Raw genomic sequence first — 22,809 nt, forward strand, 5'->3', positions numbered from 1 at the left:
ATAGTACCTTGAGTTAAGAACTTTGCTTCAGGATGAGAACAGAAATTGCGCAGCAGCGGCACGGCAGCAGCGGGAAGCCCCATTAGCTAAAGTGGTGCTTCAGGTTAAGAACAGTTTCAGGTTAAGAAAGGACCTCCAGAACGAATTAAGTTCTTAACCCGAGGTACCACTGTAGTGAACTTTAAAAACTATTCAAATTTACAATTTAAAAAAGACCAGAAAACTTCCTATTAGGTATACTACCAATAGAATTTTTAAAAAATATAAGACCATTGTGTATGTATGCAATCACGGCATCCAGAATAATAATGGCAAGAAACTGGAAAAATGAAATCCCACCAACGATTACAGAGTGGCAGACTCTTATGATAGAATACCTGCAACTAGCAAAACTGATGGGAAGAATCAGAGGAGTGTCAAACCAGAAAGTATACAGAGAATGGAAAATATTCAAAGAATATCTAAAATTGCATTGTACAAACAATAAGATACTTGCTGAACTAGATTGATACTTGTAAGCAAAAAGTGTATTAGATATTATACTGGAATGTGTGTGTGTGTGTGTGTGTAATGAAATAACATAAATCTGTGCAAGAAAATACAGACATTATAAGCAGTATAATAAGAATTATTGGAAGTTTTACATTTTAACCTGTTATTTAATTGTAATATAGTGTATTTTTTCTTTTCTTCCCCCCTTTTCTTCTATTTTTTTCTTTACTTGTATTGCTTTTTTAAAAATATAATAATAATAAAAAATTATTTATACCCCACCCATCTGGCTGGGTTTCCCTAGCCACTCTGGGCGGCTTCCAACTGAATATTAAAAACAATACAGCATCAGACATTAAAAACTTCCCTAAACAGGGTGTCAGTACTAGTTGTTGTCCTCTTCAGATCACCACACAAACACTTCTTGTTCTTTTATAACTTTTTATTGTGTATTAACAAACAAACTTTTAAATGATCCTTATCTTTAACTATTCTTCCTCAGAGTCACTTATTTCAGATACCTTCTGAGCTCTGCTTCCCCGTGACCAGCCACCTTCAAAATGGCGAAGGTTCCCTTTCCTTCACTTTCCTGCTCTTTTTCCCACCCTCCTGGCTAGAGCTGGCTTGTATCTCCCCTCCTCCGAATCTGAGCTAGAACTGAACCCTGGCCTTTCCTGGGAACAGCCGGTCCCTCCCTGTTCCTGTTGCTCTCTTCTGCTCCTCCCCCCCTTGGGAAATGCTTTATCCCTCTGGGAAACTGGAAACTTCTACCTCTAACTCTTCCCTGACACAGTTGTTTATTGCCTTGACATCTGCTGGGAGGGCGTTCCACAGGGCAGGCGCCACCACCGAGAAGGCCTCTGCCTGGTTCCCTGTAACCTTACTTCTCGCAATGAGGGAACCGCCAGAAGGCCCTCGGCGCTGGATCTCAGTGTCCGGGCTGAACGATGGGAGTGGAGACGCTCCTTCAGGTATACTGGGCTGAGGTCATTTAGGGCTTTAAAGGTCAGCACCAAAACTTTGAATTGTGCTCAGAAACGTACTGAGAGCCAATGAAGATCTCTCAGGACCGATGTTACATGGTCACGGCGGCCACTCCCAGTCACCAGTCTAGCTGCCGCATTCTGGATTAATTGCAGTTTCCGAGTCACCTTCAAAGGTAGCCCCACATAGAGCGCATTGCAGTAGTCCAAGCAGGAGATAACTAGAGCATGCACCACTTTGGCGAGACAGTCTGCGGGCAGAGAGGGTCTCATCCTGCATACCAGATGGAGCTGGTAGACAGCCGCCCTGGACACAGAATTAACCTGCGCCTCCATGGACAGCTGTGTGTTCAAAATGACTCCCAGGCTGCACACCTGGTCATTCAGGGGCACAGTTACCCCATTCAGGACCAGGGAGTCCCACACACCCACCCGCCCCCTGTCCCCCAAAAACAGTACTTCTATCTTGTCAGGATTCAACCTCAATCCATTAGCCGCCATCTATCCTCCAACTGCCTCCAGACACTCACACACTTTTGCTTTGTATGATTTGTTATTTATGTATATATGTCTATGTGGGAAATTAATAAAGATTTTTTTTTTAATTGTCACTTAAGAAGCCGGGATATATACAAGTGCCAGGGACCCAAACGTAAGAGCTTCCAAACAGGACCTGAAGCTACTTGACTTCCAGATTCTGGCTTTCTGGAAGCTAGTGACCATATTTTGCCAGTTCAGATGAAACAGGGAGCTGCGGTTCACCCTGTCTTCTTGATTTGTTCAGCAACCTGGGAAGAACAAATTAGCTGCAAAGGAGTTGCATCAGGTGTACAGAGCTTGTGCATATCATGGCTTATTAAGCCACAAACTGATCACCCAAACCAAATCAATATTTCACAATATAAATTAAGACCAGTTAACCAATTACAACAAACAGAAGTACACCCATAAATAATTCAGCCTCAAACCACCGTTGGTTATGTACATGGAAACAATCATCATTTGGCTGTCACTTTTTGGGATGGCTGCCAATCCTTGTCCTAAAAGATTCATTTGAATCTATCAACTCTGCTGCTTTATATCAGGAGTAGCTAAGCTATGGCCCTCCAGATGTTGTTGCACTCCAACTCCCATCATCCCCACCTAGCATGGCCAGGGATGATTAAAGCTGTAGGCCAGCAACTTCTGGAGAGTCCCAGGTTCCGCTACCCCACTGTGTGTCTGTGCTTACCTTTCTTGTATGGCTATCTTTTTATCTACCCTCTTCTTTCTCTCTCTTCATCCTCTTACATTTCTCTTCAACTTCTTCTTCTGCTTCCAATTGCCACCAGTTAACTTTTCAGCCTGTTGCTCTGTTCCAGGGTTCTATGCTCCTCCCTCCCTTCCCTTGCTCTGCATATTTATTTATTCAACTAATTTATATCCCACCCTTCCACCTTTTAGATATTCAGTGTGTCTTACAAGCATGTTTAGATTAGCGGCAGTGAAGCCCTTCACAAGACCATGGACTCCTTCACCTGACACTTGATGTCTACTCTGCTTCTGGCCATCTTGCTCTCCCTGGTGAAGCAAAGAACAACCCTGCCCTAGAAATGTCTGTCCACGATCCTCCCCACAATCAGCCCTGGGAGGTAACACCATTCAGGTCAGAAGATGGCTAGGGATGCTCCTAACACACAGCAATAACATATGGCAATCACAGTGACATTTACCTGGGCGGCAGGTGATGCATAGTCCATTCTCTTTCCTTATCAATTCCATGGTATCCTCATTTACTTTTACCAAGCGAATAGGATACACATTTGGCAAAATGCGGCTGTTGAAGCCACAGGCACCAACCTGACAAAAGATAAAGCAAAGTTTAAAAGACGATGGAGGCTACCCTGAGTCATTGCCATGATTAACCAGCAAGGAACAGTCAGAGAGCTTCCAGTGTATACAGATCCCTGAAGAACGATCAGCTGAGGATAACAGAAACAAACAAAAGGAAACAGGGGAGGAGGACCTGCTCAACCCCCCTATACTATAGCAAGTATCCTGGAGTGTAGTATTGCTAGGGATGTGGGGAAGAGAGAGATATGTCCCACCAGTTTGTTTGCTTTTAAATTGATAGTCTCCTTGCCTTATACAGGAATGTTTCAGGAAGAAAATTGCCTCTTTCCCTTTTCCCCTTTCCCGGACCTCCACTTCTATAATACACACTTTACATACGGTAGTAAAATGTTCAGGTTCAAGCAATATCTTTAGTGCCTCACAAAATGTTCTTCCTCCAGTCCTGAAGCTTCTACTTCACCCAGCCCCCTCCACAGAACAGTCTAAGGTTCCTGTTCTAGGCTGGCAGGAACCCCAAGGAGGAACAGTCCTCTTAGGAAATTGGGATGCACTGCGACATTAAAAAGGTCAAGGTTCAAGGACCCCTGACAGTTAAGTCCAGTCGCAGACGACTCTGGGGTTGCGGTGCTCATCTTGCTTTACTGGCAGAGGGAGCTGACATTTGTCCACAGACAGTTTTTCCGGGTCATTTGGCCAGCATGACTAAGCCGCTTCTGGCGAAACCAGAGCAGCGCATGGAAGCGCCGTTCACCTATTTATCTACTTGCACTTTTTGGTGTGCTTTTGAACTGCTAGGTTGGCAGGACCTGGGACTGAGCAACGGGCGCTCACCCGTTGCGGGGATTCTGATCAACAAGCCCAAGAGGTTCAGTGGTTTAGACCAGTGTTTCCCAACCTTGGGCCTCCAGCTGTTTTTGGACTACAACTCCCATCATCCCTAGCTAGCAAGACCAGTGGTCAGGGATGATGGGAATTGTAGTTCAAAAACAGCTGGAGGCCCAAGGTTGGAAAACACTGGTTTAGACCACAGCGCCACCCACAATTTATAAATGAAAACTGAAAACTGGTAATAGTTCATTTTCATTTCATTATAGATCATCTCCCAGAAAGCCTTAATCCTTGGGCACGTCCACCAAAAGTGAAATAATGTACCTTCAGTCTCTTTACATTTCCAACATTTATTATCAGGCAAGTGATAGATTTTTGCAAGCTTGACTGGAGTCATGTACCACCTGTATATCATTTTCATAATATTCTCTCTTAAGGCATTACATGCCGTAAATTTCATACCTGTGGTCCACAACTGTTCCCAGTCAGCAAACATAATGTCATGTCCGATATCTTGTGCCCATTTTATCATAGCAGATTTTACCGTTTCATCCTCAGTACAGTGGTGCCCCGCAAGACGAACACCTCGCAAGATGGAAAACCCGCTAAACGAAAGGGTTTTCCGTTTTGGAGGCGCTTCGCAAAACGAATTTCCCTATGGGCTTGCTTCGCAAGATGAAAATGTCTTGCGAGTTCCTGCGGGTTTTTTCCCCTTCCCCCCCTTTTCCTAAGCCCTAAGCCGCTTATCAGCTGATCCGCTGATAAGCCGCTTATCAGCTGATCCGCTGAAAGCCACTAAACCGCTAAACTGTCAATGGGCTTGCTTCGCAAGACAAAAAAACCGCTATACGAAGAGCCTCACGGAACGGATTAATTTCGTCTTGCGAGGCATTTCAACAGCAAGTTATACATTCTTGATAGTATCTTAGCTTTGGGTTCTAACAGTTCGGTTTCTAATTTTGATTTTTCCACCTGGAAGCCAATTTTTTTATCTAAATTGTAGGCCTCCCTTATTTGAAAATAATGAAGCCAGTCTCGCACTTTATCCTTTAGTTTCTCGAAACTCTGCAATTTCAATTTGTCACCCTCCTGTTCCAAAATCTCCCAATATTTTGGCCAGTTGGCCTCCATATTGAGTTTTTTCAGAGCCTTCGCTTCCATAGGTGATAGCCACCTTGGGGTTTTATTTTCAAGTAAGTCTTTATATCTTGTCCAGACATTAAACAATGCTCTTCTGACAATATGATTTTTAAATGCCTTATGTGCTTTAACCTTGTCATACCACAGATATGCATGCCACCCAAAAACATTATCAAAACCTTCTAAGTCCAAAATGTCTGTATTCTCAAGAAGCAGCCATTCTATCAGCCAGCAAAAAGCTGCTGATTCATAGTACAATTTAAGGTCCGGCAGGGCAAATCCACCTCTATTCTTTGCATCAGTAAGTATCTTAAATTTTATTCTGGGCTTCTTGCCCTGCCAGACGAATCTAGAGATATCTCTCTGCCACTTCTTGAAACAGTCCATCTTGTCTATAATTTGCAATGATTGAAACAAAAACAGCATTCTTGGCAATACATTCATTTTGATAACAGCAATTCGTCCAAACAAGGAAAGCTTCAGGCTTGACCATATTTCAAGATCTTTTTTCACTTCTGACCAGCATTTCTCATAATTATCTTTAAACAAATTCACATTCTTAGCAGTCATGTTCACCCCCAGGTATTTTACTTTCTTTACCAATGTTAAACCTGTCTCCTTCTGAAACCTCTCTTTCTTGATTGGTGTTAAATTTTTCTCCAAAACCTTAGTTTTTAACTTATTCAACTTAAAACCTGCCACCTGACCAAATTCCTGGATTAATTCCAAAACCCTTTTAGTACTAGATTCTGGCTCCTGTAATGTCAATACCAAGTCATCTGCAAAAGCTTTAAGTTTGTACTGTTTAGCTCCGACCTGAATACCTTTGATCAGATGGTCCCTTCTAATCATATTTAACAGGACCTCCAGGACCGAAATAAAAAGCAATGGGGAAATTGGGCAGCCTTGTCGTGTCCCTTTCTCCATCTTAAATTCTTCTGTCACCACGTTGTTGACTATCAGTTTAGCCTTTTGTTCTGAGTAAATTGCACCTATACCATTTTGAAAGCCTTGACCAACCCCCATCCCCTGAAGATTTTTCTTCATGAAACTCCAAGAAATATTGTCGAAAGTTTTCTCTGCGTCTACAAATATCAAAACTGCTTTGGTGTTAATATTCATTTGAAGCTTTTCTAGAATGTTAATTATATTCCTCGTGTTATCAGACAAATGTCTACCCGGGAGAAAGCCAGCTTGATCTTTATGTATCTCCTCCATTAATACCCTTTTCAGTCTTTTAGCCAAAATATCTGCAAAGATTTTATAATCCACATTAAGCAGGGATATGGGGCGGTAGTTCTTGAGTTGTGTCTTTTCAGACTTGGTTTTCGGTATAAGTGTAATGTAGGCTTCTTTCCACGACTCTGGCGCTTTTTCCCCCTCCAGAATTTCATTGCATACCTCCTTTAGTGGTTGAATTAACCAATCTTTCAAGGATCTATAGTATTTAGAGGTTAAACCGTCCGGCCCTGGAGATTTACCCAGCTGCATGTTCTGAATAGCACCTTCCACCTCCTGTTCAGTTATTTTGTAATTCAGCAATAGCTTATTTTCTTGAGAAATTTTTTGTAATCCATTAGTTTTCAAAAATTTGTCTATGTCAATCTCTTTCTGTGGCCCTTGTGTGTAAAGTTGTTTGAAATATCTCTGGAAGCAGTTTCTGATCTCCTGTGGATTCTGTATGTTCTTTCCTTCCACTTCGAGGTTTGTAACAGTATTTAACTTTTGTCTTTTTTTCATCTGCCACGCTAGCAGTTTCCCACATTTATTAGCCGATTCAAATGTCTTTTGTCTCATCTGTTTAATTTTCCATTCTGTGTCCTGATTTATCATTTTCATATATTGTACTTGATATAACTTTATTTCTCTCAGAATCTCCTGCGACTTTGGTTTCACTCTAAGTTTCTTCTCACCTTCTCTTATTTTCTCCAAAATCTTTTCTTTTTTCTCATTTTGAGTTCTCTTTTTTATTGCATTCTGTTGAATCAGAAACCCTCTCATAACGGCTTTGCTTGCGTCCCAGATTACTCTTTTTTCAACGGTGGTTTTCATATTTATCTCGAAATAGTCTTTCATGATTTTTTGGGCCTTCTTGGTAATTTCTGAGTCTCTAAACAGGGTGTCATTCATCCTCCATCTGAAGGAACCAATCGGTGTTAGTTTCATCTCCATTCTCACAGGATTATGGTCGGAGCAAGTTTTAGGGCAAATTTCCACTTTTCAAATCTTGGGAGCCATTCCTCTGGTTATCCAGATTTGGTCAATTCTTGTCCATGTCATTTTGGCTTCAGAAAAGAAAGTCCCCTCTCTACCCAGGGGTTTTTTAGTTCTCCAGGTATCAATTAAATCCATATTGTCAGTCATCTCAAAAAAAGTTTTTATTAATCTTCCATCTTTGGTAACTACCTGTCTTTGTGACTTATCCATATTTGTAGACACCACTCCGTTCATGTCTCCCATCATAATGATATTACAGTCCATGTAATCCAACAATGTCTCATGCAGTTTCTTAAAGAATTCAGATTTTCCCTCATTTGGTGCATAAACTCCTACTATCAAGAGTTTCTCTCCTTGAAATTGAATTTCAATTGCCACAAATCTTCCTTGGTCATCTTTGAATATAAATTTTGGTAATAAACTCTCTTTTTGACCTTATCTGATGAAATAAACTCTTGACCTACTCTTTTATTGATCAATACTTTCCTGTGTAGCCTAGTCACGTGGGTTTCTTGTAAACAAATCAAGTCCAATTGTTCCTTTTTCAACAGGTGAAAAACTTTTTTCCTCTTATCTGGGGAATTAAGGCCACGGATATTCCAACTTAATATCTGCAGAGACATGGTGTAGTTACTTTGCTTTTCCTCTGACTGCTCCTAGTAGTTGTTCTTGTTCTGTCGGTGGTGCCACTTTCTCTGGTTTGTCCAATCCCAAAGGAGGCCTTGCTGGGTCTAGTATTCCTGGTTTTAGTGCTTTTGGCTCTTCTTCTTCCTCAGCTTCTTTTTGTAGGTTTTCTCCGTGATCTCTCAAAAATCTCTCTTTGTCCTCCACTGATCTTATTTTAACTTTTTTCCCTTTGTAGGTAAAAGAAATACCTTGGGGAAACTCCCACCTGAATGCAATTCTGTTGCTTCTTAACAGACCCACTAAGTCTCCATAGTTGACCCTAAGATCCAATAGATGTTTTGGAATGTCCTTAAAAATTTCTATTCTTGAATCTTCTATTTCCAAAGATTCCTGGTAGTGGAGACTCAGTATTTTATCTCTCTCTTCTTTTGTTCGAAGAGTTATCAAACAGTCTCTCACCCTGTTCTTTCTCCCCCTTTTCCAAGTCTGAAGGCGCTCACTATCTTAAAGTCTTGTTTATCTGGGTCAAGGTTCCAAAATTCTTCAAATTTCTGTGTAAGGTAACCACTTAGGTTGTCTTTCTCAAGTTCTGGTACAGCCCTGATCCTCAGATTAGTCTGTTTTTCCTTCAGTTCAATCATAGACAATAGCGACCTGTGATCCTCTAACTGTTTACTTATCGGCGGTATCTTTTCCTCTACGGCCAGTGCCTTCTCTTTCACTTCTTCTGCTATTTTTCTATTTAATGTAGATTCTTGCAGCAGCCTGTCAATAGCCTCTGTATTGAAATTCACCTTCTGCCCCAGGTTGTTAATACTTGTGGTATTTTGGTCAATTTTAGTTGATAATTTTTCCAAGGATTCAAATATTCTATTTAGTGCTGAAGATAGTCCCTCTTCAGATGCCATTCCTTTTGGCCCAACCTGCACAGGATCTTCCCCTTCTGGAACAGAAGGGCCAGATGCTGATTGTCTACGTTGCTGCAGCCTAGTTTTAGCCAATCTTGTCGTTTTTTCCTGAGGCAAATTTGCCATCGCCTTGTGTCTGAAGATCAAGGTCACTCCCACAGCCCAGACTTGTTTTTATAGTGGAAATTTCCCTAGCCAGCTGGAATGGAAAATTCCCAGTTGTAACAATTTCAGAGTTCCTCTAGGGGGACACAATGGCAACAGTATTTGTTTCAATAGAGTATCTTTCCCAACTTTTCAAGTCCCCTTTCAATAATAGGCAACAGTTTCATGTTTAGGGGGAACCTTCAAAACCTTCAAAATACTTGCAGAGTATCTATCACAAAGTTACATTGTCCATAAGTAGTGCGACTCTCAACACGGCAGTTTATTATTCCTTGGCAGTCCGATACCAAGGATTAAGTGGTGGTCTTTGTTCCCTTTCCTCTCCTTTTCCTTTTTTTTGCAGGCGAAAAAAAGAAGTTTCTTTCCTCCCCTCCCTCCCCTCTCCTGCAGCTCAGGGAGGGAGTCCTTTTATTTTGACGTTAGGAATTAGATCCTTTTAACACGATTTTCCAGTTCTTAGCTTAAAAAGTCTTTGCTTTAGTCTATTTACAAAAAGCGGAAGGCGGACTTCCTGTTTACACCTTCCCGCTTCAGTGCCAAATTCAAGTTTGTTCCTTTGATCAAAGGAGCGGTTCCTTTGATCTCCCAATCTTTCACTTGACCTACTCACGGGTTGTTGTTTAAAAGTCGAATTGTCACAGGAAAGAGGACAGCACTCTCCGACAGCAGCTGTGCAGCTTCGCTCCGCAGAAGTAGCGATTGACTCGCAGCACCGCGCCAAACTCCCCGTCCTGCTCCGGAGCCCTTTGCAGGGTTCCTTTGCAAATCGGGGGGGGGCGCAAAAGGTGCTGTTGCTATCAAAGGGTTAAAAGGTAGCAGAAACGCTCTAATCACTGAGCAGCTGGAAGTCATTAGGCTTCCAGGAACATGAGTTTGTATAAATAGTCTCCCGTGTGTTTGCTCCTCCCTTCTCCCCTTTTGGGCGTATTTGCTGATATGTGTGGTTCGTCGCCGGGTTTTTTGTTTTTGTAAATAAACCTTCCTTTGAGTTCCAAAACCACTTGCTCCAAGACTCCTCTTTGAAAAGAAATACTGCCTCTCCTGCCCTTCTTAAACTGCTGCGCGAAATGCTCTGCTGTAATGGGACTTGAGACGATGGAAGCGCACCGGACATTTACTTTGCATTAAACTAATTAAAGTTTAATGGGACAGGTTATGGTTGTTTGTACGTTAAGAAGGAGATAAGGAGTGCAGTTCAGAGTGATTTATGCAAGGACTGGAGCGAAGTCAGAAGCGGTTGCCGACAACGAAAGCCTTCAAAGCAGCTTGAGTCCTGCAACGTGCCTAGAAAAGTTTTAAACAGGCACTGAGCAGTTTGTACTCGCTGGAAGACGTCTTATTCCTCAAGGAGCCACCTCAGCAGCTGGGAGACGGTCTACAGGTGTGTGAGTATCGTTCCTAAGCCCCAGGGAGGATGGCAGAGTCCCAGGAAAGTTTTTCTGTCCCGTTTACGCGACTCAATGGGAAAAATTGGCAAGATTGGAAGGCTAGAGTAAGGGTTTGGTTGCAAGCAAAAGAGTTGTGGAGTTGCACTGGAGCACCGCCTTTACAGGCAGCTGCAGACGCGTCTGCAGAAGACAAAGCAGCAGCAGCAGCTTCACAGAAACGCAACAGGAAAGCCCAAGGTCTACTAGTTTTGGCAGTGGGACCAGAGCAAATGCCTTATGTTTCTGAGTTAAAGAACACGCATGAGGTCTGGACGGTTCTGCAGCGGCTAAATTCCAGAAACACTGCGGGGGCCAAGATCCATGCTACAAGATGTTTGTTTGATTTACGTCTCCAACCGGGAGCGTGTGTGAAAGAACATATTGCCAAAATGGTGTCTGCCTTTAATCAACTAAGACAGCTGGGCATTCCTTTCTCTATGGAGCAGCAGTCATACATATTGTTGTCTTCTCTTGATAAAAGCTATGAGACTCTAGCTCTAACTTTGGAGGCTATGTCTTCAACTGAATTAACCCTTGAATACATTTCATCTCGGCTTGCAGATGAACAGGATAAAAGGCAAAGAGAAAGAGGTTTGTCTTCAAAGGGGAGTTATGCTGTGCCTAAGAGTGGGGATGCTGAGTTTGAGAACACAGTAAATGCTTTTACAGCTAGTCACTGTTTTCGCTGTGGTTCCCCCTCCCATCTAATCAGGAATTGCACACGTGAACCTGGTCAAGACAGCATCAAGGCCGTTACCCCTAGTTACCAGACAAGGAGTTCCAGGGGACGTCGAAGAAGAGGAGGAGGTCGTGGCTACTCCCACAGCACACAGCACATGGCTTCAGCAATGGCGTTGATGCAAGGGCGTGGCCAAGGCAGCAATCTACGCTGGTTGATCGACAGTGGTGCATCTCACCACCTGGTGGCGCCATCTAGTGTCCATTTGCAGAATTGCAGACATTTGCAAACCCTTAAAGTTGTGACAATGGCAGATTCAACTAAACGTTCCTTAGAGACCGTAGGCACAGTGTTCTTGAATTGTTTGCAAACAGAAATTGATGCCTACGTGCTAAAGGGATTGAAGGGGTGTATTTTGTCTGTGTCAGAACTTGATAGAGTTGGGTTCAAGACTGTGTTTGAAAATGGGGTTTGCACTATTTCAAAGAATAACGTATCTCTTTTGCAGGTGGAATGCAGAAATGGGTTATATTATTTTGAGACAAGTCCAGATGAAGTTGAACAGGTTCATGCTGGTTGTGTGAACACGCCTACCCATAATTCTTGTGTCCATTTATGGCACCGCCGTCTGGGACATATTAATTTTCAGTATGTTAAAAAGCAACCTGAATTATCAGAAGGGTGCAAAATGAACAAATGTACTAAGTATTTGGATTGTACTGCATGCAAAAGGGCGAAGGTTCATAGATGCAGCTATCCCAGTTCAGATAGGAAATCTGACAAAGTATTCCAACTTGTGCATATGGACCTATGTGGCCCAATGCCTGTTGCTAGCATGGGAGGTTCGAGGCATGCACGGTGTCTCTCGGATGACAAAACGAAGGTTACATGGTTTTTTCCTCTCAAAACAAAAGCAGATACTGCAGAAACAGTTAAAAATTGGGTTCATGCAGTAGAACTTGAATTCGGTACTAAAGTACTTGCTTTTCAGACAGACAGAGGGTCAGAATTTACCGGGTCTGTGTTGCAGAATTTCTTTAAGAAAAAGGGAATTAAGCATCGTCTGTCTACACCTTATTCCCCCCAAGAAGGAGGCGTGGCCGAACGTAAAAACAGGGTTCTGCAAGAGTTGGCAAACTCTATGTTGTTTGATGCTAAACTCCCTCAAAGTTACTGGGCGGAAGCCTGGCAGGCGGCTACTCATATTCTGAACCGAGTATATAATTCGGTAATTGCCACTACCCCATATTTTGCTTTATATGGGAAGAAGCCCAAAATTAATTACTTTCGGGTGTTTGGATGTCAGGCCTATGTACTTATCCCAAAGGCGTTAAGGAAAAAGGGAAGTCCAAGGACTAGGAAACTCATCTTTTGTGGGTACAAACCACACGCCAAATCTTGGAGATTCGTGAACCCAAATGGGGATACTACAAGAGTGGTCCTCAGTAGGAGCGCTGAATTTTGTGAGCAGTCCGGATGGACTCACTTACATGCTAACCCTGACATTTTGAGAGATGATTTAGGCATTTATGCTGAGAATGAAAGTCCAGAGAGTAGTGAGCCAGAAGGGGATGGTGCACATGGTTCAGATACAGATTCTGACCAGGCACAAGGTTCTTCTCCTAAGGTAGAAAAGCCAAAATCTAGGAGTGTTCCAACATCGCCAGTCAGTAGGTCTAGCAGACAGCAAAAGCGAAGCAGGTCACCTGCAACACCAAGCCCAAGGGAGGTATCTAAACGGAGGTCTTTATCCCTAGAGGCACATCCAGATATAAAGTCTGAGACAGATTCTGACAGCCAACGGTCAGAGGGGGCACAAGAGGAACAATTGCGCAGGTCAAACCGTGCCACAAAGGGCAAGCCACCAGAGCGGTTTAAGGTGACAAGTGTATACGTAAATATGGCACAGTGTGAGCCAGATAGCTATATGGAAGTACAACAGCTTCCAAGCTCAGAAGCCGTAAAGTGGCAGGAAGCAATGGAAAAAGAGATGGCTTCAATGAAGTCTCTCGGTGTGTTTACAAGTACAGAGCTTCCGAAAGGGCAACAAGCTGTAGGTTGTCGATGGGTATATCGTTTAAAGCCCACAACTACTGAAGAGTTGCAATATAAAGCCCGACTAGTTGCAAAAGGGTTTTCACAGCGCAAAGGTGTTCACTATTCTCAAATCTATGCCCCTACTTCAAGATCGGAGTCACTAAGAATGCTTTTAGCCTCTTCAGCTAAAAAGGGAAATAAGCTGTTTCATTTTGATGTCAATGTGGCTTATTTAAATGCAGACTTACAGGAGGAAGTCTATATGACACCACCACCGGGTTTTGAAGGAGACAAGCCAAACCAGGTCTGGCGCCTACACAAATCCATTTATGGGTTGAAACAGTCTGCCCGTAATTGGAATTCCTGCTTAAACGATGCTCTAGAGAGCATGGGCTTCAGAAAGAGCGCAGCAGATGCGTGTCTTTATCTAAAAGGCTCGGGATGTGAACAAGAAGCAGTCTTGATATTTGTTGACGATTTATTATACAGTGGAAAGGATGATAAACTTGCACAACAATTTGCCACAAAGCTTGGAGAAAGGTTTCAGATAAAATCACTAGGCAATGTATCTGTTTATCTAGGAATTAAAATTCAGCAAGATGAAAATGGGAACTATTGGCTTAGCCAAGAAGCTAAGATCCAGCAGTTGCTGGAAAGGTTTAAAATGGACAACTGTGCTGGTGTTAAAACCCCAATGGAGTTAAGTTACATAAAGGATGCTCAAGCCGAGCAACAGGCAGAGTTCTCTAATCCCGGGGTTTACCAGTCAGCGATAGGCAGTCTACTCCACATTGCACAGTGGACTCGGCCCGATATAACATATGCTGTCAACATGCTGTGTAGACAAGCTGAAAAACCATCAATGCATGCTTGGCAAGGAGTAAAAAGAGTTTTAAGGTATCTCCAAACTACCAAAAGGTTTCGCTTAAAACTATCAGCAGAGGGCAGCACACAACTTGAATGTTGGGCCGACAATAGTTGGGCAGATGCTGGACCAGATAGAAAATCAGTGTCAGGAATGGCGATAAAATTTGGAAATGCACTAATTGGTTGGAGATCAAGAAAGCAGTCACTTATAGCTTTAAGTTCAACTGAATCTGAGTTTAATGCATTATCAGATGTATGTAGAGAACTGGAATTTTATAAGCAACTGGTACAAGAATTGTTTGGAGAATGTTCCCTACCTATCAGAGTGTGGGAAGACAATCAACCTTGTATTAAACTAGCTAAATCAGGTCAATTCAAGGCACACACAAAACACTTGGATATCCGTTATCAAAATGTATGCCAAAGTGTAAAACAAGGTTTAATTGAACTAAAGTATTGTCCAAGCCAAGAAAATCTCGCAGACGGTTTTACGAAAGCTTTGAGTCCGCAATCTCATAAATGTTTCTGTTCAGGTTTAAATTTGAATTAAGGTTGGTACAGCTCACTGTTACGAGTGAGAGGGGGTGTTGCTATCAAAGGGTTAAAAGGTAGCAGAAACGCTCTAATCACTGAGCAGCTGGAAGTCATTAGGCTTCCAGGAACATGAGTTTGTATAAATAGTCTCCCGTGTGTTTGCTCCTCCCTTCTCCCCTTTTGGGCGTATTTGCTGATATGTGTGGTTCGTCGCCGGGTTTTTTGTTTTTGTAAATAAACCTTCCTTTGAGTTCCAAAACCGCTTGCTCCAAGACTCCTCTTTGAAAAGAAATACTGCCTCTCCTGCCCTTCTTAAACTGCTGCGCGAAATGCTCTGCTGTAATGGGACTTGAGACGATGGAAGCGCACCGGACATTTACTTTGCATTAAACTAATTAAAGTTTAATGGGACAGGTGCCCGCCGAGTCCCATGGTCGCAGGCTTCACCCGCCTGTGGTTTTTGAGAGGGTCCCCGCTACGCTGTAGCGGAGGACCCGATTTCTGCAGGGCTTTCTCCCTCTAAGCTAGAGGGAATCCGCCATTGCCGATGGCGCCGCCTCCAGAAGTTTCTTCTTCTTATTATTATTATTATTATGACCAGTCCGGACAGTGGTAAGCAGAGTATATCAGTAAAATTGTCCTTTCTGACGTCAGTCTACAAACTCCTGTCACATCTAGCAATGACCTGCTGTCTGAAGGGATTTCCCCACTAATCCAGTCACTTCTTGGGTTACTTAAACCACTGCATATTCATCTTGCTGCATGGTTCACAGCAACTTGATATGACTTTGCATGTAGCCCTGTGCTATAATGGGGCTGCGTTTCTTCTGGCAGATGGTTGGAGCTACATAAAAAGTTGCAGCTGTTTGTGTATGGGGGGGGGGGAGAGAGTTGCTTCCAATTAACACTCTTCAGAAATGGAGCTTGCACATGGAAGGGTCTGCAGAGATTAGGCTCTGTGAGCCTATGCCACAAGTAGGCTAGGCACTATCCAGCCCCAACGTAAGGGGGCAGGATCTTTTTTCTGTCAAGGGCCACCTTCCCTTGAGGGTCATTGTCAGGGACCACATGCTGTCAGTGCCTGAGGCCGAGGCCAGGGGAGGCCCTCCCCCTCTCTTCCCCTCCTCCTTCCTTTCCTCCCAATGGAGAGGGAGAGGGATGGATGGAAGGAGAGGGATGGATTACACTTGCCAGAGATCTGAATTAATCACTTGCCTTCCCTTCCCCTCCTTCCACCACTTCCTTCATCTTGTGTTCCCCGCCCTCCATTTTTCTATTCACAGCTTCCTTCTCTCCCTCCAGGCACTCCACCCCGACCCCCACTTGACATCAGGCCATATTGCCCACTCCCATCCTGCATGAGTAAGAATTGTTGTTCAGGCCGATTAACACAAACCAATATATATCACACATATATGCCTCACTGAGTCTGCTTCCTGCAGGGATCTCAGAAGGCCTTGAAAATCTCTCTTTCAAATGGCTTTCTAGGAGTCACTTTAATTAGACTGTGGCTACATAGAATTATGTTATCCTGACCTAGTTATTCTTTTGAGGAGATTGTTCCCCCCCCCCAATATTATATTACCATTTCTTTGTTGTTGTTTTATGACTGTAAGCCAGTCTGGACAGGAATAGCCCAAAAAAGCAGCCTAAAACTATTTCAAAATAAAGAATAAATTACAGACGCCTCCCAAATATATATTGCCATGGCAGCCCTTTAACATACCTTTCCATCCAAATTAGCAATGCTACAGTTACACTCTGTAGCCCCATAAAATTCCCCAATCTGTTTAATTTGGAAGCGTTGGGTGAAGTCTTCCCATATGGTAGGCCTCAAACCATTTCCTATTGCCAGTCGCACTTGGTGGTGTTTCTCTGCCTCCCGCACCGGTTGGTTCAGCAGATACCTGCAGATCTCCCCAATATACTGGATAATCTAAGAAGAACAAGACAGACTAGATTTGAAAGATTACTAAACTCTTTAGAAAATTAGGTCAAAATGCAACATTTCCAGAACTTTTGAAGAGACAGAAGAAGGATATCTGTTTTTCTGATTACTTTCAGGAGAAAATGGGCATAAGTTGATCTGTATATAAAAAATATTTTTACTACTTTAAGTATGGGGGGGGATGTATTACGAGTCCATTCGTTCAGAAAATACTGCATGGTTGAATGACTGAAAGCTTTAATTGATTAGCTTTCATATAAACCACCCCAGACTCTGTGTTCATCATCTGAGGCCCTCTTCATGCGCCTCCTCCACGAGAGGTCCAGAGGTGGCAACACAAGAACAGGTCTCCGATGAAGAGGCTCCCCATTTGTGAAATACTCTCCCCAGGGAGGTTTGCCTGCCCCTTCATTATATATTTTTAAGTGCCAGGAAAAACACTCTTCTTCAACCAGGCTTTTTGCTGATTAGTATCTGTGGGAGTATTGTTTTGCTGTTGTTGTTTTTACTTATTTTGATCCTGTATTTTATTCTATTTTTATTATTTAGAAAGGTGCCATGGCATTTACAAACCATGGGCTGCTGCTCTTTCTAAGAATGCAAGGCATTCCCCTTCTTCTCTCACACATGAACAAATGACTCTTCTGAGAACAAATGACTCTTCCTGCTGCAATACGTCCATGTATCATAAGATGAAGGAATGCTTTTGTCTTCAGAGCAATATTTTAATTCATATGAATATAAAATCTATTAATGAAAATGCGATTGACTAGTAAGATTTAGTAAAGTTATTCTAACCACTTGGCCTACAGTAAAACTAAGAGAATCAGAGGAGGAAGCATAAGTGCTGCTACACGTTCACATGCAAGGGCACATTCAAACCAAATCCATAGTAATGCAACCATATAATGCAATATTGTCTTGGAAATAGCCACAAAAGTTACCTATTGCTCAGACACAATTCTGACACAGTACTACAAGGAAGTCAGACATTTCACCCGGTCCAGTGTTATGCCTGGTGGTGACCTTGGAATTCTATACGGTGGGGCAGTCTACAAATACTTTTTATAAATCAATAAATATGCACAGCACTTCAAAGAATAAGTGAAGCCTAGCACTACAAGGAAATGCTAGGAGATGAGGTCAGCTTAAAGAATCAGTTCTTGATCAATGCAACAGGGGAGAGGAAAAATCAATCCAGCACTTTCCTTGATGAGTGTCACACAAGACACTGGCAGCAGCAGGAGTGTTAGAACTGGGATTAGCTTTCTCACTATGTAAGCCTCTCCGTGTTACCCAATATAGCTACACAGTCGTACCTCCGCTTACGTATCCTTCCGGTTACGTAAACTTCGGGATACGTAAGCGGCAAACCCAGAAGTATATTTCCGGGTTTTTGCCGAGCGTGCATGCGCGGAAGCAGTCTCTCCGGTTGCAAAAACCTCAGGACATCTGGAATGGATCCCATCAGCAACTGGAGGTACCACTGTATCTGGAATGGGAGGGCAAACGGTCAAGGGATTCCCTGCTGGAATCTTCCTTTGCAAGGAAATTCTGAAAGCAAGAAGCACATGAAGCTGCTAGCCAGGCACTGGCGTCAAATGCAGTTCTGGAAGACAAGGGCCAGCAGCTATGTATTCGACTTAACTCATTGCCACACCTCCAATAAAGGGACAAGAGACTGTCCATCTCTATTCAGAGGTGGCTATTCATGAGGTAAAGTGAAGTGGCTGCCTCAGGTAGCAGATCCCCAAGTGCCATTAGGAGTGGCAGAGTGAGACAGAGAGTTCTGAACCACAGGACATAATCCACTGAGATGCAGGAAGGATGATAGTTGGACTTTCCACCACAGCCTCATCATGACTTGGGTGTGTAACTAATTCACTTTAGCACCTACAAACCACCAGGGTTTGAATGACTCCTGCCTGTCCATGGGCGTCTCTTGTCAATAAAAACTAGCTTTAGCTATCCAACAGGCACCTACAAAGGTTTAGGGTGGGTACAGATCACAATATTTGGATGGGAACCCTTCCTAATTATTTCTGCTCAGGAGAACCCAAGTACTCTGGATCACAGGAACATCCACAATGTTTAATGTGTCAATACCAATTGCCCTTCAGTGACTGAAACAGCTTTGGGATCTTATAAATCCAGCTGAAACAGGGATTTGCAAGGAACTACTGCACACATATCATTTGGAGTACCCCATTTACCTCAAGGTAATTTCTGATTTCATTCCTGTTAAAGGGTCTTCTTGATCTTTTTGAGCTGGAGCTTTCTTTCCAAGCAGACCCTCCCCACAAATGCATTTGCTCCCACCTCCTACAAAACTCTGGTGCCTACAAGCAGAGTTTGGGGCTCTCCTTACTGTGCACTTGTATTTCACACAGTCATCCCAGAAGCGACTGGCAGAAAATTTCTTCCTAATCACTACAGTCAGGCCATGGATCACACACTGGCCAGCACCCATGATATTCCCTAAGAGAAAGAGAGAAAGGTTGTCAGCATGGCGGGTTTGCCATGAACCTGGAGGACAGCATCATCTTTAAACAACAGAGTGCCCCCAGCAATGCCAGAGCAAGCCTCCATAACAAAAACAAGCAGCAGGAACTATGGCCTACCTGCTGAGTGATACAGTGGTAGACAGTTATAGATTATGTCATTGGGGGTCATTCTGTAGGCATAATAACCAAAAGCTGCTATTCGGTAATATCTGCAAGGAAACAAAAAGCATGTATGAATTTAGGTCACTTAATACTATCTAGCAGTAGAAGAGTTTGGATTTGATATCCCACCTTTCACTCCCTTTAAGGAGTCTCAAAGCGGCTAACATTCTCCTTTCCCTTCCTCCCCCACAACAAACACTCTGTGAGGTGAGTGGGGCTGAGAGACTTCACAGAAGTGTGACTGGCCCAGGGTCACCCAGCAGCTGCATGTGGAGGAGCGGAGACGCGAACCCGGTTCCCCAGATTACGAGACTACCGCTCTTAACCACTACACCACACTGGCTCTCAGTACTCTCTCAGTAGCAAGAAGAAAGTATTTGGTAAAAAGGACAATTTCAGCTCACATAAGCTGACTTTCTAAAGCAACAACACAAGAACATGCAGGCAATGTAACAAAGGAGACTATTTTCAGGATCCTATTTCTTGTTCACAGGTACATCTAAGGAAAAAGTTGCAGAAGGTACTAACCCCATGATGAAGGCTCCTGCATGATTTCTATCCATAAGATCCAAAATAGTCCCCCACACCCACCCACACACTACAAGAGGAGAAATCAAATTCTCTCAGGTAGCCCTGTTTCCATAGATAACACTCTCAGTGTTTTATATTATTATGGAATTCATTTCCACCTGGCCCTCAGCGTTTCTTACTTTTTCTCTGTGAAGGAACTGCAGTCCATAATCAAACCAATGGCCTGGCTTGATATAACATAGCTTCCTACATTTGTATATGTGATTAGGCACAGGGTCACTATCCTAAGGGTGACTATGTATACAATGGGAAGTGGGGAGGAGATGCAACACACATCTGGTGCAATGGGCCCAACAATATCAGAAAGCTGCACAAGCTGCATTTCATTGCTCCTGCTGCCTCCTCTCAATTATTCAAAGACAGGAAGGAAATGTTATGCCTTCTTCCAAGAAGACAGCTGTAAAGACAAGTGTCTGGCAACCTACTGTCCAGTAGTGCTTCTTGGATATTTGTGTACATATTAAAAAATAATAATCACAAATTAAAAACTATACTGAACATTGGCAGACTAAGTTCCCAGGACAGTCACGTTGATGCTCCTCACCTGCTATGCACCACAATGGCAGCCTTGGGCATTCCAGTTGTGCCAGAGGTGTAGATGTAGAACAGCCGATCTAGGAAGAAAATACAGAAGTGGAGCATGAGTGAGACATTCAGCTTTTGTCTCCTTGATCCTTGCCCATCCTGGCTAATAAAAGTGAGCCAGGAAGGGCTGGGTGATGGGCTCTACGGTGTGGTGAATGCTTCCCTCTGCGAGGCAGCATTCCCAGACCTGCTGAAAGAGGCGGTCATTAAACCGCTTCTTAAAAAAACATCTTTAGACCCGGCCAGTAAGGCCAACTATTGCCCAGTCTCAAATCTACCATTCCTGGGCAAGGTGATTGAGCGGGTGGTTGCTGAACAACTCCAAGCATGCCTGGAGGATGCGGACCATTTGGATCCCTTCCAATCGGGATTCAGGCCTCATCAAGGGATGATCTCCGGTGGGTTAGGGACAAAGGTGAGAGCTGTTTCCTAGTTCTGCTGGATCTCTCAGCGGCCTTTGACACCATCAACCATAACATCCTTCTGGACCGTCTAGAGGGGCTGGGAGCTGGGGGCACTGTTATACATTGGTTCCGCTCTTTTCTCCTGGGCCGTGTCCAGAAAGTGGTGTTGGGGGATGAGTGTTCAGACCCCTGGGCTCTCACTTGAGGGGTGCCTCAGGGTTCCGTCCCCTCCCCCATGCTTTTTAATATCTATATGAAGCCACTGGGAGAGATCATCAGGGGGTTTGGGCTGGGTGTTTTTCAGTATGCAGATGACACCCAGCTCTACCTCTCTTTTAAATCAGAACCAGTGAAGGCGGTGAATATCCTGTGTGAGTGTCTGGAAGCGGTTGGAGGATGGATGGCGGCTAACAGAATGAGGTTGAATCCTGACAAGACAGAAGTTCTGTTTTGGGGGGACACGGGGCGGGCGGGTGTGTGGGACTCCCTGGTCCTGAATGGGGTAACTGTGCCCCTGAAGGACCAGGTGCGCAACCTGGGAGTCATTTTGGACTCACAGCTGCCCATGGAGGCGCAGGTTAATTCTGTGCCCAGGGCAGCTGTCTACCAGCTCCACCTGGTACGCAGGCTGAGACCCTTCCTGCCCACGGACTGTCTCGCCAGAGTGGTGCATGCTCTAGTTATCTCCCTCTTGGACTACTGCAATGTGGGGCTACCTTTGAAGGTGACCCGGAAACTGCAATTAATCCAGAATGCAGCAGCTAGACTGGTGACTGGGAGTGGCTGCCTGGACCACATAACACCGGTCCTGAGAGATCTTCATTGGCTCCCAGTACATTTCCGAGCACAATTCAAAGTGTTGGTGCTGACCTTTAAAGCCCTAAACGGCCTTGGTCCTGTATTCCTGAAGGAGCGTCTCCACCCCCATCGTTCAGCCCGGACACTGAGATCCAGCGCCGAGGGCCTTCTGGCGGTTCCCTCATTGCGAGAAGTAAGTTTACAGGGAACCAGGCAGAGGGCCTTCTCGGTAGTGGCGCCTGCCCTGTGGAACGCCCTCCCAGCAGATGTCAAAGCAATAAACAACTATTTTACTTTTAAAAGACAACTGAAGGCAGCCCTCTTTAGGGAAGTTTTTAATGTCTGATGCTGTACTGTTTTTAACACTCGACTGGGAGCCACCCCAAGTGGCTGGGGAAACTCAGCCAGATGGGCAGGGTATAAATAATAAATTATCATCATCATCTTGGCAAACTACTTGTCTCCGAGACAGCTGTTCTGAAAAAAACAGAACAGAACAATAAGCAGAAGGGCTTCTGTGCCAGTAAAAGTGACCTGTGGTGGCCCACAGCCCAGGTTGCAAGATGCAGTTATACTCTTTTGACTCAGCAAACAGCCCTGAGGTTATAAGCTTTCAATTTCCATGCCTTCCTGAAACTAGGACAGGTGCTGGCTGAGACATCTAGTAACATGATGAAAGGTCCCGTGAATCAGTATCTGTCAGACGCTCCTGCTGGACTATGCAAGATAACCTGATTCATTAGGGAAAGGCGTGTGGCTGTATGGAAACATACCATCTAATCCTTTGGCTGGAACCTGAGCTGGAGGAGATGTTGATGCCTTAGCCAGAAGAGGGTCCAGGTGTTTGGTGCCTGGAGGAACCAATTCAGGTTTGAAGTCTCCAGAGCAGAACTTGACCATATTTTTCCCCAATGTCCCATTCACTTCAGATATTGCTGCAAAACATAGTCAGCCTTACAAGAAGCTCAAAACAGTAGGTACCCAAGGGCAAAGAGTTTTCAGAATCTAATTTTGAGAAGATGCCAAACTACAGCTTGTGGGAATTCTGTTTATGTCAAAAGAACAATAAACCCAAATGTA

General features: G+C 43.8%; 1 protein-coding gene across 4 annotated transcripts in view; it reads right to left on the reverse strand.

Moving 5' to 3' along the window:
* Positions 1-22,809, reverse strand: part of SLC27A1 (solute carrier family 27 member 1) — a 57,020-nt gene that overhangs the window by 14,862 nt on the left and 19,349 nt on the right. For all 4 annotated transcript variants that reach the window (XM_079967825.1, XM_079967826.1, XM_079967824.1 and 1 more), the window contains 6 exons: positions 22,503-22,664; positions 20,487-20,556; positions 19,307-19,398; positions 19,054-19,163; positions 16,464-16,673; positions 3,188-3,314 (listed from right to left, as the gene is read on the reverse strand). In XM_079967825.1, coding sequence (XP_079823951.1) covers positions 3,188-3,314; positions 16,464-16,673; positions 19,054-19,163; positions 19,307-19,398; positions 20,487-20,556; positions 22,503-22,664 — 771 coding nt within the window. The remainder of the gene's footprint in view (positions 1-3,187; positions 3,315-16,463; positions 16,674-19,053; positions 19,164-19,306; positions 19,399-20,486; positions 20,557-22,502; positions 22,665-22,809) is intronic.

The sequence above is a fragment of the Podarcis cretensis genome (genome assembly GCF_951804945.1).
Source record: "Podarcis cretensis genome assembly, chromosome: 2".
In the NCBI taxonomy this organism is placed as follows: domain Eukaryota; kingdom Metazoa; phylum Chordata; class Lepidosauria; order Squamata; family Lacertidae; genus Podarcis; species Podarcis cretensis.